At 36.4% G+C, this 19,210-nt stretch overlaps 1 protein-coding gene across 2 annotated transcripts in view; it reads right to left on the reverse strand.

The window, feature by feature from the left end:
- CUNH8orf34 (chromosome unknown C8orf34 homolog) overlaps positions 1-19,210 on the reverse strand; it is a 148,352-nt gene that overhangs the window by 54,791 nt on the left and 74,351 nt on the right. Inside the window, exons 2-4 of one of the 2 annotated variants that reach the window (XM_028112586.2) lie at positions 12,887-13,034; positions 6,388-6,519; positions 3,517-3,645 (exon numbers count right to left, since the gene is read on the reverse strand). In XM_028112586.2, the coding sequence (XP_027968387.2) occupies positions 3,517-3,645; positions 6,388-6,519; positions 12,887-13,034 (409 nt within the window). The remainder of the gene's footprint in view (positions 1-3,516; positions 3,646-6,387; positions 6,520-12,886; positions 13,035-19,210) is intronic. The other variant, XM_088023135.1, reaches the window with a different exon arrangement.

A 19,210-nucleotide genomic window follows, 5' to 3' on the forward strand; every position in this document is an offset into this window, starting at 1 on the left:
AATTAAAAGCTTCTGCACAGCAAAGGAAACAATCAAAACTAAAAGGCAACCTACAGAATGGGAGAAGGTATTTGCAAATGACTTATCTGACAAAAGGTTAGTAATCAAAATCTACAAAGAACTTACAGGACTCAGTCCCCTAAAAACAAATAATCCAATTAAAAATGGGCAGAAGACAGGAACAGGTATTTCTCCTAAGAAGACATCCAGATGGCCAAACAGACACATGGAAAGGTGCTCAACATCACTCATCATCAGGAAAGTGCAAGTCAAAACTACAATGAAATATCACCTCATGCCTGTCAGAATGGCTAACATCAAAAACACAAGAAACAACAAGTGTCAGCGAGGGTGTGCAGAAAAAGGAACCCTTGTGCACTGTTGGTGGGAATGCAAACTGGTTCAGCCACTGTGGAAAACAATATGGAGGTTCTTCAAAAAATTAAAAATAGAATTGCAATATGATCCAGCAATCCCACTACTGAGTATTTACCCAAAGAATATGAAAACACTTATTCAAAAAGATACATACATCCCTATGTTTATTGCAGCATTATTTGCCACAGCCAAATTATAGAAGTAGCCCAAGTATCCACTGGTAGATGAATGGATAAAGAAGATGTGGTGTATATATACAATGGAATATTATTCAGTCATAAAAAAGAATGAAATCTTGCCATTTGCAACAACATGGATGGAATTAAAGAGTATAAGGCTAAGTGAAATGAGTAAGTCAGACAAAGACAAATACCAAATGATTTCATTCATATGTAGAATTTAAGAAACAAATGAACAAAGGGATAAAAGAGAGAGGCAAACCAAGAAACAGACTCTTTTATTATAGAGAACAAGATGACAGTTACCACAGGGAGGTGGTAGGTAAAATAGGTGATGGGGATTAAAAAATACACATATCATGATGAGCACTGAGTAATGTATAAAACTGTTGAATCACTATATTGTACACCTGAAACTAATATAATACTATATGTTAACTATACTGGAATTAAAATTAAAAACTTAATTGAAAAATTGTATGATCCTATCATAAGGCAAATTAACTTGTGACATGGGTTCACCACACAAAAGTTCTAGTGAGTTATGCATTAAGAGTTATGAAAAAACTCAATCTCTTTCTATATATAAAATTATAATATAATAAAATGTAAGGTGTAAATATATATAATTATAGTATAATACAATATGCAAATACACATATATTATATATACATATGATACCTCATTATTTCTCCCAAAATATACAAAGGGGCAATTTTTTTTCTGTTCCCTATGCTGTGCCTTTTAATCCCATGACTTATTCATTCCATAACTGGAAGCCTATATTTTCCACTCCCCTTCACCCAATGTGTTCATCCCCCCCAAGGCAATTTTATCTCTGATACATCATGAAACTAGTAAAACTGTGCTATCTAAAGAAACATATAGATCTTAAAATATAATCCACTAGAACGTGCTAGTATCTTATTCTATTTAAGAATTTTTAATATTTCATGACAGCAAAAGAAAATTTTAGTGAGGTCATGGCATTAATGTGCTTCTAAAGGTATCTAATTTTAAAATAGAGAGTTATTTCAGAATCAGAAATAGATAGGAATACTCTGAACTCACTACTAAAACCATAAGGTATATATGTATGTCTAAATATATAGAATGCATTTATCAAATATTTGATTGTCTACTCTCATGACAGTAATATTTAAAAGTTTTTACTTGAACTATATCATCTTAAACTTTCATACCTACCAGAAAAAGGAGACAGAATCATGTCTTCCTTCTCTGGAGATGAGAGGACCAAGGTTCATTGGAAGTTTAATGATTTACTTGAGGTTATTAATAAGTGGCAGAGCAAAACCTATAACCTTGGCCTTGGATTACAGAATCATTGTTTTTACAAAAAAAGTATGTTGCTAGGTTCTGAAAGGATTTTAAGAAGAATCTGCCCCAGTTGCTACCCTTAGAAGTTTAGAGACATCAGTGGCATCAGGGAAATACAAATCAAAACCACAATGAGATACCACCTCACAACAGTCAGAATGGCTAAAATTAACAAGTCAGGAAATGATAGATGTTGGTGAGGATGCAGAGAAAGGGGAACCCAATGATAGATGTTGGCGAGGATGCAGAGAAAGGGGAACCCTCCTACACTGTTGGTGGGAATGCAAACTGGGGCAGCCGCTCTGGAAAACAGTATGGAGGTTTCTCAAAAAGTTAAAAATAGAACTACCCTATGACCCCTCAATTGTATTATTAGATATTTATCCAAAAGGATACAAAAATAGTGATCCCAAGGGGCACATGCACCCCAATGTTTACAGCAGCAATGTCCACGACAGCCAAAGTATGGAAAGAGCCCAGATGTCCACTGACAGATGAATGGATAAACACAGTGTGGTGTAAACACACACACACACACACACACACACACACACACACACACACAGGACTATTACTCAGCCATAAAAAAGAATTAAATCTTGCCACTTGTAAAGAAATGGATGGAACTAGAGGATATTATGCTAAGTGAAATAAGTCAATCAGATAAAGAAAAATACCATATGACTTCACTCATATGTGGAATTTAAGAAACAAAACAGATGAACATGGGGAAGGGAAAGAAAAATAAAATACGATAAAAACAGAGAGGGGGGGAAAACCACAAGAGACTTTTAACTGTAAGAAACAAACTGAGAGGCGCGTGCGTGACTCAGTCAGTTAAGCGTCTGCCTTCGGCTCAGGTCATGATCCCAGGGTCCTAGGATTGAGTCCCACATCGGGCTCCCTGCTCAACAGGTCATCTGCTTCTCCCTCTGCCTCTGCCCCTCCCCCTGCTCATGCTTTTGCTCTCTCTCTTTCTGTCAAATAAATAAATAAATAAATCTTTTTTTTTTTTTAAAAAAAGAAACAAACAGGTTTGTTGGAGGGGAGGTGGGTGGGGGGATAGGGTAACTGGGAGATGGGCATTAAGGAGGGCACTTGATGTAATGAGCGCTGGGTGTTAAATGCAACTGATGAATCACTGAACTCTACCACTGAAACTAATAATAATACATGATATATAACTAAATGAATTTAAATAAAGAATTTTTTTAAAAAGTTTAGAGACATCAAAAACTCATGGAGGCAATAGGTGTCTTTACTATTTAGGATGACAAAACCATCAGGTTCAAAAGAGAAGAATGAGTAAGATACCATTATATGTGTGCAGCTGACCTGGGTGACAGAGACCTTGTAGAGAGACTGGAGTCAAATAGCAAGGGCAAGGGACAGGGTGGGGCAGGGGTGGTGTCTACAATTCCTCCTACTCTCTATACCTGTCTTCCCAGGAACGTGTGGAAAAGGCAAGATCAATCCTCATTTCCAATCTCATACACACTCTTACAGCCTCTCATGTAATTATAATGAGGATGTTGGAAATGGGTTACTGGCAATAGTAATAAATGTTTCTACTTTAATATTGGTTAGGAATTTCAATTATAATCAAGTAAATGAACTTACTTCGAGAAAGATTCTCAAGGGCTTTTCCCAGCTTCTTGCTCTCTTGAAGGATGTGGTTCAATTCATCAAAATCACGGCTTTCTGGTTTAATTCGCCAGTTCCACTTAGGATGATCTACTGACTTTGGCACTATGTTTTAAAAAAAATGATTACTTCATAAGCATGCTACATAATGATAAAAATTTACTATTCATCATTATGTGAAAGATTGTATCAAGATCAATGTACAGAATAAAAATGTTTGTTTTGGAAATAGTTTTCTTATGAGCAAACAGAGGGAAGTTATGAAGCTGGGTTTTAAGAAATGTTTTAACTGAACTAGTAAAGGGAAGTGTGACTGTTTATAGAAAAAAGAGAGTTCAGGCACTGATTTACAATTAATGATTTCTATAACTTAGGGGAAAACATACAAGCAAATTATATTTTATATCATCTTCTAGCAGCTTAAAAATTACCAATTTCTTCATCAGCAATTAGTATATATTTTTAAGACATTTTGCTATCTTCTGATAAAACAGAAGACAGAACACACCTACCTTCACTTCCCCCAAATTCCTACTAAAATTATATTAAATATTTTTTGGGTCAAATAGTTAGTCGAACAAGAAGAGAAGACATTATTAGGCAAGAAATAGCAAATCTTTTTTTTTTTTTGAAGATGCAGTATAAATTGAGGAGTGGTAACTGTATCTAGCAAAGTAGAGAATACTGAAATCTAGTCTCTGAGGAGAGAGAGATGCCCCAAAAGGTGGACATTTCATAACATTTCAACACTCAAGCATCAGTCAAGGAGGACAAATGTCAAAATAATAAGGATATTAAAAAACCCATTTCTCAGACTGGAATGATCCATTAAATGTCCAAAACAATGCAAACCATATTATCACAAAATTTTACAACAGTGGCAAAAAAGAAAAGATCCTAAAAGCTTTCAGGGACAGAAACAGCAATCAAGTTCTTGTCAGACTTTTTAATAGCCATACTTGCCCCAGAAGACACAGGGGAAATTCCTTCAAAATTCCAACTGAAAATTAGTTCTAACTTAGAATTTTATTCCCAACTAAGGAACCAATCAAGTTACTTATAAGGATTCAAACATTTATCTTGCAATCATTCTTGTTCAGAAAGCTTGTAATGGAGATACTCCACCAAAATGAATAAATAAACCTAAAAGCGGAAAGACTTGGGATTCAGGAGACAGATGGTCCTCCACAAGAAGAAGGAAAAGAGAATCCTCAGGATCGCAGTGAAGGATGGTCTCAGAAGACAGTTGAGAAAAAGGCTAGAAACCAAGAAGCCAAGATTAGAGCAAGAAGACAAAGGGCTACAGAAGAGAGGTCTATAATTTTTTTAATGAAATGAAATATAAAATAAAATAAGATCAAAGTTAGAATTACTTGATGTATTTGATCATATTGAGTGTTCAATACTTTAAGGAAAGGTTTAGTGAAACAGTGAGGGGTACACAGAAAACAAAGCAAATAGAAAAACAAGACAATTATTAGTTCTAGAAACAAATTAATAGTTGGACATCTATGGCTCTACTGTGAAATTATGGCTAATTAATGCAGTCATAACAACGTTGTGGGATATATATTCAACATTTGAAATACTTGTATGATTGTATTGTGAGAACAAAATGGGCCTGAGGTATGAAACCACAAGGTCTTAGAAGGAGGTCAAGAGATGATGCCTCAAATTTAAAATGTAAAAGGGAACTATGTAAATAACTTGTATGTTTGGACATGTAAACTTGTGTACCAAAAGGAACATCTAAAAGAATTAAAAGTGACTCCACATTAGAAGCCTATAATACTACTTTAGTTCTCAAACCATATATTTTTTGTTTTGATTAAAATAAAATAATTTTTAAATATTTATATGGTAATGCTATAGCAAAGGCGAGCTCAGACTACTGAAATATTTTTTCTGTCACCTTTTAAAAAAGTAATAGGAAATATTTACTATAATAAAAATATGCTGATTCTCTGACCCCACAATCTTATGTCTGGTAAATTATCATAAAGAAATGAGAACCATATAATTATGTAGATATGTACAAAGTTGTTTATCAGAAATTGCAAGATATTCATTTATTTCAGTTAACAGTTTATGTAGGCAAAACTCTGTAATCAATCCAACTGTTCTTCCACAGGATAATAAATAAATTATGGCACATTCACAGCATGCTACAGTATGTACTTATTAAGTAGTGTAACTTAGATCTAAGTTTAGCATGGAGATATATCCACAGCACATTCTAAAATAATAAAAACAAATTGCTCAAGCATGTGTATAGTCTAAAGCCATTTTATAAAGCGAATCAACTCACACATATTTTATATGCTAGTTTGTACAAAGAAAAGGATGTAAAAAGATGCAAACTATTTCAAAGGATGTGAAAATTATAAACTATTTCTGAGGAGTAGAATTTGAGGGGGCTAAAAGAAGAGAGAAGGATTAAGAATTTAAATTTTGTTAATTTTTTTAATATAAATCTCCTTTGATTCCCCTCTAAAAGATTTAATTTGCTTTTATGTACTTTATTAAATGCAGGGCTAGTTTTGCTTTGAATGTGATACAAGGCTGCAACTGAACGTGACAGGCAAGGAACCTGCTCCAGGCAGCTTACGTTCTTAAAAGAATATACTCCAGAAGGTCTAAATCAATTAAACATGCTTGAGAATATGAGTGAGTAGATATATATAAATAAAGCTCAATGTTACTGCTGAAATGAACACAACATTCATTAGGATTAATAGTCAGAAATATCAGATAAAAAGTTTGACTCCAATTCTTACCTTTTGTTCATTTTGTTAGTAACACATACTTACATATATTAAGTAACATTTGAATGACAAAATTCCTTACATGATTTGGATTCTGGTGATGGTGGAGAAATGTTAGACACAGCAAGGTCACTTTTTGACTTTTTAGGCTTCTTTGCATTTAATTGCCAAGGCTTATCATAACTTCTGAAATCCCTTCTTGTTCCTTTATGTTCTGTTAAGACAAACAAACAATATATATATAAACTCAACAATAAGTGATTTCAAGATTGACCAAAAACTAAATCCATGAAGTCATTAGATATGCCTGGCAAAAGCTATAGGTCACACATCAAAAATAATGCAAATATTCAAAAGTATTTCTTACTTAATTTCCCATGTAAATTTTAGTTTTGGATTTGATATGATTCAATTTGTATATTAATATGATTAAGATCATTTTAAACTGTGAAAGGCTTCTGGAAAGACTCGTTAAGGCATAGATTACCATTACTTAAAATAACATTCTTTAAATGGGTATTATGGAATAAAGCACTGTATTCTAATGTAAATGAAAACAACTGGGGCTCCTGGGCGGCTCAGTCCATCAGGGAATCGACTCTTGATTTCAGCTCAGGTCATGATCTCATGGGTGGTGGGACTGGGCCAGTGCTGGGCTCTGCGCTCAGCGGGGAGTCTGCTTAAAGATTCTCTGCCTCTGTCCCTCCCCCCACTCTCTCTCTCTCAATTTCTCTAAGGTAACTAGATAAATCTTTAAAATAAAAATAAAAATAAATAAAAACAACTAAACATTTTGTAAATTTTACTCATCTGATTTTACCTTATCCATTATTCACTAAGACACATTAAACCACTGACGGTCATCTACATTCCTTCCCTAGGATCACTCATTTTTTCCACTTCTCTATCCAAGAAAAAGGGTAATTCAACCAACTTTGTTGAAAATTATAGCTCCCCTTCAAATGTGGTCAAAGTCATACTAATTCCCAAATTAAATGATCTTTCCAAGAGTTCACCCCTCTTGACATCTTTGCCAAGCATTTCATATTTTTAGACAGGCCTATGTTTGTGGAATAATTTCTTCTCTTATCCTCAGGGCCCTACATTCTCCTCATCTCCATATCACCTATTTGACTCTTCCTTCTCTGTCTCATTCACTGCTTCCTCATCTTCCTCTTTCATCTATGTGACATTCCTTAGAGTTTCCTTCTGCCTTCCTGCTTAAATTTATAAGTTGTTGAATCATTCTAGCTTTATGAATGACTTATCAATCTTTCTCTAGCCACCCACTTGTAAATACCAAATAGACATCATGAAACATTATATGGATCCCTCAAATTTATATTTGAAGGTTGTGCAAAACTAGCTGTTACCTAATTGTACTACCTCCAACACGCCATTCAATACCAAAAGAGGCATAAATATTCTAAAACTCTAGGAATAGAAATATCAGTCTGTGGTCTGCCAGAATGCAGGACATATTTCCACAGATAGGAATAAGACAAAAGATAGGCAAATCAGAAAAGGACTGGAAGATTTCTAGGCATCCATGATACTTGCCCCTATATCAAAGTCATGTTTCTGTTCTCCTATGAGAATCTGTCTTTCCACATCCATCCTAGGACCATAATATCTTCTAATGCAACATGGCTAAAGGAACAAAGAATCCTGATCAAAAACAGAGCATTTCATGATGCAAAGAAAAAGACTAGAAAGAACAAGGGAGGAATAGCATACTGGATTTTGTGGCTTTTTAACTTTTCCACTCTAGGTAAGGAGAAAAATCCACATTAATTTAAATAATCTAGCAATGATACTGTTCTTATTTAGTTGGTTGAAAACAAGATGAGACAAAGTTACTCATGAACATAGGAGAGATCCATAGGATTCAACTGATAATGGAATTTTAGTAGCAGTCATGATTTCTTCTGTCTCTCTAGAATTCTTGAAAGGGATCCAAATTGTCCTGAGCTACACGTTGAGGGGACAAAGAGTCCACCTATAATATTAACTGACAAACGTAAAACTAGATAGACTACTCCTCATTTAAATTTGAATAAATGGAAAAAATATCATTCTAAAAAAATTTCAATATGAAAAGCAAGAACACAGCATTCAAGATACAAAGAAAATTCATAGTTTTAGAGAAGATTTACTCTGAAAAACCTTTAAATTTTAGAATGTGGCTAATTGCCTTCTTAAAAAAAATAAAGAAAATGGATTCTATGAAACAAAAAGAAATGTGAAAGGAGGTAAGTTAACCAACTAACCTACAATAAAATATAACTGCAGACAGAAATGAATAAAGACGATAAGGAAATATTGACAATAAACCAAAATGCAATACCAACATTTAAATTTGTTTTCAAAGACAGAGAGAGAAAACTGATACTGCAGAAAATTGAATCAGTGACACAGAGAGCACACTTGACAAATCTCCCCAGAAGTTAGTCAATAAAGAAAGGCAAATATAATGTGAAATGAAATGAGAGGAATGAAGAACAGCAAGGCAAAGTCAATTTACACATAGCTGATTTTCCCGAAGAAGAAATTGAAAACAAATATAATAGAAGCAATAACTAAGTACACAAGAGGAAAACAGTTTTAGGCTGAAGACCTGGATTTGCTGATTGAAAACATTCACTGAATATAAGAAAAAAATTTAAAGAAAAAAGATAATCATCGGGATATATTCCCAGTAAAACTCGTCAATATCAGAAAGAAAAAACAAATCCTGTAAGTATTTAAGAAAAATAATTAGATATCTAAAAAGACATAAAAATAAGGAAGGCTTCAGGTTTCTGCACAGTAATATTAAATGACAGACTTTTAGATGATGCTGTGTCCTGAGTTGCTAGATACATTTGACGGGAATAAGAAGACAACTTAAGATATTTTCAAAAGATACTACACCAAAACACTTTGAATACTGAGATAATTTCTAGCTAATCAGAACATGCACCAGAAAAAACAACTAAAAATTGCAGTCAAGGTGTAAACTGGCATTATTTACTATCACACAAATTATAACTTCATCACTTATATTCATATCCAAGAATTATCCTATGCTTTCCTTCTCCCTCCTGTCATACTCTTTCTCTCTAAAATTTTGCCCCTTCACCTTCTGGGACATACATTCCACAGTAAACAAACACTCTTCTATCCTCAAGATAGAAGAGTGTTTGTTTTAAGAAACCTTTCTTGTTTCATGTTTTAAGAGACCTTTCATGTTTTAAGAGACCTCACTCTTCCCACAAGAGCGCTCCCTCCTCTGCAGCTTCCTGGGACGGAGGGTTCATTCCCCTACGTGGTACTGGCCACAGGCTGGGTTTTCCTGGGCCAACACCGTTAAGCTGGAAGTCCCTTCACTCTGGTGGTAAATGCTGCCTGTCTACACTACTCACTGCTCCTCACTGTTGCCATCACTGCTCCTTATTACTCCACAGCCCAACTCAAGACATCGGCACAGTCTCCCTTGACTTTTCAACAACTTGAATGCAACTCTGGTTTCATCTTCTTAATAGTCAGACTAATCATGCATTAAGTCTCATTCTTCCTTGTCCTCCCTAACTCTGAAAAGCTTCACTTCCCTGATAATTAAAATACCCCACAACTAAGGCTACCAACAGGACCTTCTCATCATCTGGACTCACTCCACCTCAGAAGTCTTGATCTCAAATATCACAATTTCCTTCCTTCTAATCTCTCTCATATTTTCACTGCACCTACCCCTGCATCAGCCTTCTAAAGGTCTTTATCTTCAGCTCTCTGATTTGCTTTTTTGTCTAATTCTTTTCCTATTCTTGCTCGCTACCCTCTCATACCAGACTAGGTGCTTTGATCAACTTGAATAAAATTCCTCACATATGTCCTCGACTGCTTCGCAAAACTGTTCTTCCACCCTCTACCCTTGCCATGCCGCAACCACAGTTCTCACTCAGTCCCTCAAACTGTTGGCTCTGCTCCCTTCCCACTGCTTCCGGGCACTGTTAGAGAAAATCACAACTGTCTCACGGTTTCTAAGAGTCATTCATGTCTTCAACTTCAGAGAGGACCAAGAACTGCCTCACAGTCTTTTTTTTTTTTTTTCCTTTTGCCAACTATTTTCTCCTTTTCCTTGGTGACTTTTCACAATTGGCATCACTACAATCTCCCCTCTTCAATTCCCAATCCTCTTGTTCTCAGCAAACGACCTCACTTCTTAATAAAAAGACAAAATTTCAGGCATCAGATATAATCTCACACTTGCTTTGCCCCAGTCCATCTCCCACTCTAATGGCAAATTTTACAACTTCTTCCATTCTTTCACTCTCATAACTTTAACGATTATATGTATGATACTAAATGCCACTCTGTGACTCCTGCCTTGACCCAGCCCCAGAGTTTTAGACTCATATCTAACTGCCTGCTGGAATTATTTATTATGATGCCTCACAAAAACTCAGTCATCAATAGGAAGTAGACTTATTATTGTCCTCTGTTCCCATCTTGCTTTGTTAAATAAGCATTTATGCCATTACCCAAGTCAGTAAATTGGAAGTTATAATAATCTCCTCCCCTCCTTCACCCTCTCCAAGTAGTAAGTCATTAGTACTTGTGCTACTCAGAATTCTAAGATGATCCCCATGATCTCTGCCCCTGACATTACGTCTTATATAATTCCCCTCCCCTTAAGTGTAGTAGATAGGACCTTTGACTTGCTTCAAACCAACAGAAGATGGTAAAGGTGATGGGATGTCAATGCTATGATTATGTTATTTTATATATGCTAAGTAGACTTGAATGACAGAAATTCCCTTGCTGATTTTAAAGAAGTAAGCTGCCATGATATAAAAGAGCCATGTGGCGAGGAACTGTGGATTGCATCTAGGAGTTGACAGCAACCCCGGGCTAAAATCCAGCATGAAAACAGGAACCTCAGTCATACAGCTGCAAGGAAATTAATGCTGCTAACAATCTGAATGAGTTTGGAAGCAGGTTCTTTCTTATTCCAGCCTCCAGATGAGACTGCAACCCAGCTGATACCTTGATTTTCAAGCTTATGAGATTAGACAGGGGATCTAGTTGTGGTAGGTACAGACTTCTGGCCCACGGAAAGTATGAGATACTAAATATGTGATGATTAAAAGTACAGAGTTTAACATACTACTATCTCTCCAGATAATATAATTTATAAACACGGGCTCATATGAGCTTCACTAGGCTCACCGATTTCATATGGTCTGCCTTTACATGATGGGTGCCATCTTTGTACCTACAAACCAGAGTTCATGCCTATATACCCATGCTATTTAGAATCTAAACCCAAGAAAGTGAGGCCAGGAAAATGCAAGAGTTCCCTTTTATATGCCAAAATCCTAGTTTCCTGTATAATGCAGATATCTTCTATATGGATAACTGCCAGCAGAGAGCTCTACATTCTTTCAGAGGATACACTATTCCCTACCCACTTTAGTATGGCTTTGAGACATGGTCTCAAGAAGGTACCAATATGAGAATATAGCCAAAGAAGACCAAAATCCTTTCAGGGGATTTCATAAAGCATGAAGAGGATAAGAAAAGTGAAGATGTCAGGAATGCATTTGGAGTCCTGTCAGTCAGATTCCCATGGGAATTAGGCAAGGAGTTGGCTATTGACATAACAGGCATAGGAGATTTGGTTTTAGAAGTAAATGACAAACCAACAAACCAGTATGTAGAATAAAAAAGCTGTCAGACACACAAACCATAAGCAAAGATCAAAGTCAGGTCTACCCAATTATCTTAACCGGTGCTTATTTGGGAGATAAGGCTATTGCAGACTTGGTAAGGTTTGTTCCCCAATGTCCAGAGTAAATGAATCTTCCTGAAGTTAAACTTACTACATAAGATAAAAATAGGCACCACAGGAAATAGAGAATAATCATCAGTTTGGGCAAAGTGAAAGGTAACTTTTTTAAAATCTTTTTTTACCTTTCTATAGGTAAGCTATAATTTAATTCAAAGTCCTCACAAAAAGAAAAGAAATAAGTTTAGAATAATTAGTTTGAATTCACACAGAATGAAATCTTTTTTTGCAAATCTGAATCTTCTATTAAAATTGAACACAGATTCTCATATTTTGAAGCATAATATATAGCATAATATATAACCATATATTCAAATTCAAGAATATTTTATGACAATTTTTTTTCTTTTTTGGAATATAATTCACATATAGTGTTATATTAATTTCAGGTGTACAATATAATGATTCAACAATTCTATACATTACTAGTGGTCATCAAGCTAAATATACCCTTGATCTCTTTTATTTATATCACCTCTATTCCCCCAACCCCCTCCACCTCCCTTCTGGCAACCAACAGTGTGTTCTCTGTATTTAAGAGTCTTTTTTGTTTGTCTCCTTTTTTAATTGTTCATTAGTTTTTTCTCTTAAATTCCACACATGAGTGAAATTTTAGCATATGAGTGAAGTTGCAAATGAATACATGAAACCCTTGGTAACCATCTACATTTATCTTATTATAATCAAAAAGACCTTTGTACATTTTTACATTAAATATATAAAAATCAACTGTAAAATATACTTTTGCACTTACCTGACGTTTCACTTTCTGCCCAGAGAGCTGCAGATCCAGATAAAGTTCTTTGAAGTTGTCCGCGGTTTCCTTGTTTAGACTGAAGATGGTCAATGAGAAATGGGATTGGCTGGTCAGGTGTTTCAGTTATTAATTTGGTCATTAATTCCTGAAGGCAGAATAGAGCAAACATTTATACCTAATAATAATAGTGAACACTTACATAGCACTTATGCCAGGCACTGCTCTAACTGCTTTACATACAGCAAATGATTTAATCCTAATAATAATCTTTTAAGGCAGGTACAAGTTAGTGTCCTCTTTGTGAGGAAAGTAAGGTGCAGAAACGTAAACTATGTTATACAGCTAACACATGCAAAGCCAAAATATATTTACTTATATTTATTTTTATTATTCTACTTGGCCAAAGAAATACTAGAACTTTGATCTAAATTCTTTTAAAAACTATAGCCCAAGAATTTTAAACTTCAAATTACTATCTTGAGAAATGCCATTACAAACTAAACTTTTGGTAAACCTTGGTTTACCAATGTTATTTTCCTTCTTAACCATTTATATATATATCCCCAAATGAAGAAAATTTTGTTGGAATGAAACAAGTAACAAGCCACAGACTCACAGAAACCAAAAAGTGTCTTAAACTAGTCTCCAAACAATACAGAATTTACTTTTTCCAAAAGCCCTGATGGGTATTCATTCTTTTTTTTTTTTTTAATGAGTTAAGCAATGAAGATTTCTCCACCTGCTGAAGCAGCCTGTTCCATTTTTGGACAGCTATAATGATGCCTTAAATTGAGTGGAAAGCTGCCTGAGGGTAATATCTATACATTGTTTTTTTCCAGGAAGGAACAGCAAAGAGCAAGCTCCAATTTGTGGTCAGTCAGAATCCCCAGATTGTTCTCAGATGAACAGCTGCCAAGCCACGTGGATATCATTTTGTGCTGTGTAACTAGGTTTATGAACTTGTAAGCACCATTGTACGTTCATATCAATCACGTTTCACTTTGCTAGTTTTAGCCGAGAATTCTAGTCTGTCAATTATCATTTTTTTTAAAGATTTTTATTTATTTAATGAGAGAGAGAGAATGGTAGAGAGAGAGCATGAGAGGGAGGAAGGTCAGAGGGAGAAGCAGACTCCCCGCTGAGCAGGGAGCCCGATGCGGGACTCGATCCCAGGATTCCAGGATCATGACCTGAGCCGAAGGCAGTCGCTTAACCAACTGAGCCACCCAGGCGCCCTGTCAATTATCATTTTAAGTTTAGATTCTGTGAGAGGCAATGGTCTTATGAGTGGGCCAGAAAATCAGGTATTAGGAGTGCTAACAGAAGGAATAGTGGCAATTCCCCCATTCCATTGTCTATTTTTGTTGGTGGCCTATTTCCTTTGCCTTGAATGCTCTTCTCTCAGATGTTCACATGGCTGGCTTGTCATCATTTGTCTCTAATGATATCTTAAGAGAGGCTTACCGTAATGAATCTTCGTAAGTCTTTATCACTTTATTATCTTATTTTCTTCGTAGCATTTAGTACTCTACAGAATCATCTCATTAAATATTTGCTCATCTTTTTGTACCTGCCTCTGCTCATCCTCTACTACAGCACTAAGAACATGGGCTAGCCTGGTTTGATCTCTACTCTCTCCCTAGGGCCTGGAACTCTTCATAGCTCATAGATGGTACTGAATGAATGAATGGATTAATTAATTAATTCTTGGTTTACTGATCCCAGGTAAATATTAGTAATTAAAGTCCCTTAATGCCCTAATAAACAACAATTAAAGCATTCATAGATTTCTTAGCCCAGCAAAATACACTCTTCAAAATTCCTATACGAGAAACTGCTGTCATGATATCTCAGGTATATTTGCTGACATTTCTAACAGTCTAGAAATACACAGATTTATCTGAGTAGAGGTTAAACGGACTTTGTAGATGACAAGATTCCAAGGTGATCTCAAAGACATGGATAAAACAATTCAAGGTATCTCAAATGTGCACATTGAACACAGAGTTGGAACTAAAAAGAGCAAAGGATTTCTAACACAAAAACACTGTGTGGCAAAATATTTATTGGACAAATGTGATTTTTTTTTAATGTTCTGAAAAAGAAGCAAACAACCAGTTGGCACAGGTCTTCTTTATTTCTGTTTTTTAAGATCTCAACTATTAGTTTTAACTAAAGAAATCATTCCTATACTGTGGTTAAAACAATGCAGGGTTCAATTAAACCCCAATTATACATCAGTGGAATGCAATTTAAAACACTTTGGATTTTGCTTCTGTAGAAAAGATGTATTTTATTCTATTTAAATTCACTGTATGTTACCAAAAAAAACAGAAAAATAAATAGAAGAACCAACTAGATTACTCTTGTCACAGAAGGCCTGGGCACTCAGATAAAGCAAAATCAGGTCAAATAATAAGGCTTTAAAGCCATAGCAATTTCTATTCTGAAACCTCTGAAGATCTCATGCACTTCTTTTTACCTTTCAAATTAGATGGAAAGTTTCTGTGGGTATTTTCTTTCTTTTAAAATAAACTGAAGTGTTCCTGTATTGTCTTTAGACAATGTCTATAGTCATAATAAACCAAGTAATCACTGTTAAATTTTTTTTTAATTTTTTTATTGTTATGTTAATCACCATATATTACATCATTAGTTTTTGGTGCAGTGTTCCATGATTCATTGTTTGTTCATAACACCCAATCACTGTTAAATTTTAAAAATATCATTAGTAACTAATTTTGGATATCCTTATATTCCATTAATGAATATATATTAACGACACAGGACAAATTCAGTCATAAATAAAATGAAAATAGTTTGCAATAGGGTATGTTGGGTACCTTGACTGTACAACAGTATAGCTTTAGATTATCGTGTTTATAAGAGAAATTATCCTGACTCTCACTCAATCCAGGTATCCACCAGCATTTGAACGTGAATAATTTTGAGGATTTGAACTGGACAGAAACCTCTTTTCCAGGTGTGAAAATTTAAATCCTCAGATTTGCAAAGATGCTCTTGGTAATAAAAAGGTTGATTTCCACCACCACGACACCGCCCCCCCCCCCCCAAGATTTATATACACACAGACACAACTTTAGGGCAGATAGACTGGGGAAATGAGAGGGAAGTCGTGCAGCTAGAATGTTGGGTTGGCCACAGAAACCCCACTGCTGAAAAGTTTCACAGGGATCATTCACATACGGCAAAAAGTACTCCAGAACAGCCACGGGTGTCAGGTAAGGAGGGTGAACTTCCGGGGAGGGAAAGGAGGCTTATCTACAATTCTTACCATCAGCGCAAGAGCTGTGACATGAAATTCCCTGGATGCTAGAACCTAACCAAGATGGAGACAATGCGGCTAGCCGTCCACACGACATGTGGACCGTGCTGGATGTCAGCTAACAGAGCCCGCAGACGAGCGCCGACAGCGCTGGCACCGGGGCCAAGCTCGAGACTTCCCGCTCTGCCGCGACGGCGGCTCTGCGCAGGCGCAGACACAAGCGCCAGCGCGCGATCTCCGACCGACCGGCGTCGTGGAGGTACCCACCCGCCTGCCCCGGAGCCCTAACAGCGCCCGAGCGCCTAGAGAGCAGAGTCCTTGAGTAACAACGCCTTTACTGCCCCGGGATGCAGTCACCTTCGCAACTTCCCCAAAGGAGAGCCACCGACGCCACTCGTTGGACTCCGCCCCAAGCCTGTCCCGGGATGTAGACCTCCCCGGAGTCCGGGAACCAGGACACGCCCTCAAGACGCCCCCTAACCCTGTGGCCCCGAGGCTGGCTGCAGTGTATCAGGGGATCCCTGTGTCTCCCGAGTCCTGCCCCTTGCCGTAAACCCACTCCTCCTGCCCCGCCCAACTTGCGCAAGACTCTAGCCTCAGACCCAAAGGGGATGCTGGAACCACCGTGTGGAGTTGCTCCCCAGGTCTGAGGACCAGGCACCGGACCCTGCCTTACAGCTCAATGACGAAAGCCCTCCCAGAGCTCAAGCCAACAGCTCAGGGGCTGCCCTGAACTTAGGCAAGATTTGGGGAGGACCCGCCTGGGCCTCTTCTACTAATGTCCTTGCCTGCCCCCTTTTCAGCCAGGAATCAGGCCTATAGTGTGGGGCGCCCTCTTCATCTGCTGCTTCAGTGACATTCAAGTCTTCCTTCAGCCAAGGATCCCTGAGAGATGTTGGCCGTGGGAACATAAAAATTGAAACAGCAATGGAAGTCATAGCACTCCTGCCTTGGAACAAAAACATTTGCAGAAATTTTAGGCTAAGGACTTGGGGATTGATAAAATGTAGGTATTAATTTTAATGTGATCAATTTGCACTTACAAGCTTAAATTTGGGGCATTAAAGTTGCAAACAAAATATATTAACTGTCACCAATGGAGGATTTAATTCATACTTAACTAATATTAATAATATTACTAATGTAAATGAAATGCGATAGAAGACAGGATAAGGTAGTGATTAGACACCAAAGCTTTGAAATCAGAGGGACACTTTTTAAAATCATCTTCTACTTACTAGCTGTAAGGCTCTGGGCAAGACCATCACTTTAAAATTCAATAGGACCATCTACTAAATGTGAATGATACTACTTACATCATAGAGTGGCCAGGAGGATTAAATAAAAAGATTGCAAAGCACTCATAAAGTGCTTGGAATATATGTGGCCTACTATAACAGGCTGTCTACATTTCCTTCTAAGGCTGGGAACTGTTTCCCAAAATCTCCTTTATATGATCTGGGTTACAGTTTCCTACTGTGAGGAATTCAGAGGAGACTTGGAAAGAGCACAGAGAGGCAGAAGAAATTCTCCAGAGTTAACTGCAGGCAGATGTGAGGGTAGATGAAGAAGTCACAGCAGTTTCCCAGCAAATTTGTGAAAACCGCTGCAGACTGGGATAGCTGTGGGAGATCTGCAAAGGTACTGGAGAACTGCAGCAGCTTCCAGGCAAGCATTTGAGAGCCACTTACTTCTGTGCTCCGGGCAGAGACCTTCAGGGTCAGCTCCTCCTGCCTTTGGCGACAGCCCCACAACCTTCAGCAGCATTTCCCTGGCCTCTGTGTCCCACCTTCTAACTCACCATCACATAAACTGGTTTGTTTTAAACCCTATATGACCCAGATACATCTGTTTTCCTGACTGAACCCGTAATGATCCACCCAAAAGAAGTGTTACCTTATATTTTCATGTTTACTATTACTTTTATATATTTACATAATATTTTATATATTTATGTTTATTATTACTACTATCACATTACCATTTTTATCACATTTTATAGCATAAATTTTTTGATGCTATAAATGCATACTGCATCTTTTTATTGGCTTTATTTTTCTGGTTATAAAAATAAGAGATGTCCTCTTAATATAGTTTATTACCAACTACAGTCTTTAACTTCATAAATATACTATATATTTAGACAGTCCTCTGCATTAATATCTGTTTCCTTGTTAATTATAATTTTGTTACTGGTACCAATTCAAATATATTAATTTTAAAAATACACATAGGAAGATAACATTCTTTTTAAAAATTTTGAAAAACAATTTAAAGAACCATTAAGTAATTACTGAATGAAGATTTATATTATATAACACGTAAGGACTAATAGAATTTAGGGCTATTATTGCTAATAATAGGCAACCATGTACTATATGTAACATTAGCACAATTAATGAGCTGGAGAATGGATACTAATTAAATAACAATGATGAGTGTCTCAAAATACATTTTAATGTCCACTAGATAAAAGCAAAACTATGAATGAGGATGTAGCTCATCATAGAGTCATTATTAAAACTGGAAGAGTAATCAGTCAATAGTAGAAATTATTTTAATAAAAGATCATTTCATTTAATGAAAGCTAAGGGACTCCTTAGTTTAAAAAACAAACAGAAAAAGCACATATGTACACACAAACACCAAATTTTACATAACATTCCTGGTGTTTACCCATCCACAGGCTGACCCTCCGAGGTTCTAGGTTAAGAACCCTTGTTCTGGGTCCCACAATGTACAGATAGCATGGGATTCTGCCCCAAAATTACTTACCTAATTACTTCCTTAGGAGTAAGTTACTTTGTACTTCATTACCCTAAGAGGTAAGTACTACTTTTGTTCCTCTTAACCTCAGGAGAAAGTTATCAAGAAACAAATTTAAAGCCAGTTCTAAAATCTCAGGACTTTCTAGTCTTTTTGTTAAAGCAATAAACATGCAGGACAATTACAGTCAATAATGGAGGTGGTGTCAATCAGATATATTTCTTACTCAACATCTATAATTATCTTAAATATTAATTGCATATGGCACA

This window comes from Eumetopias jubatus, unplaced genomic scaffold (genome assembly GCF_037043125.1).
Source record: "Eumetopias jubatus isolate StellerSeaLion01/CBP00866 unplaced genomic scaffold, mEumJub1_p1.0 scaffold_4, whole genome shotgun sequence".
In the NCBI taxonomy this organism is placed as follows: Eukaryota; Metazoa; Chordata; class Mammalia; order Carnivora; family Otariidae; genus Eumetopias; species Eumetopias jubatus.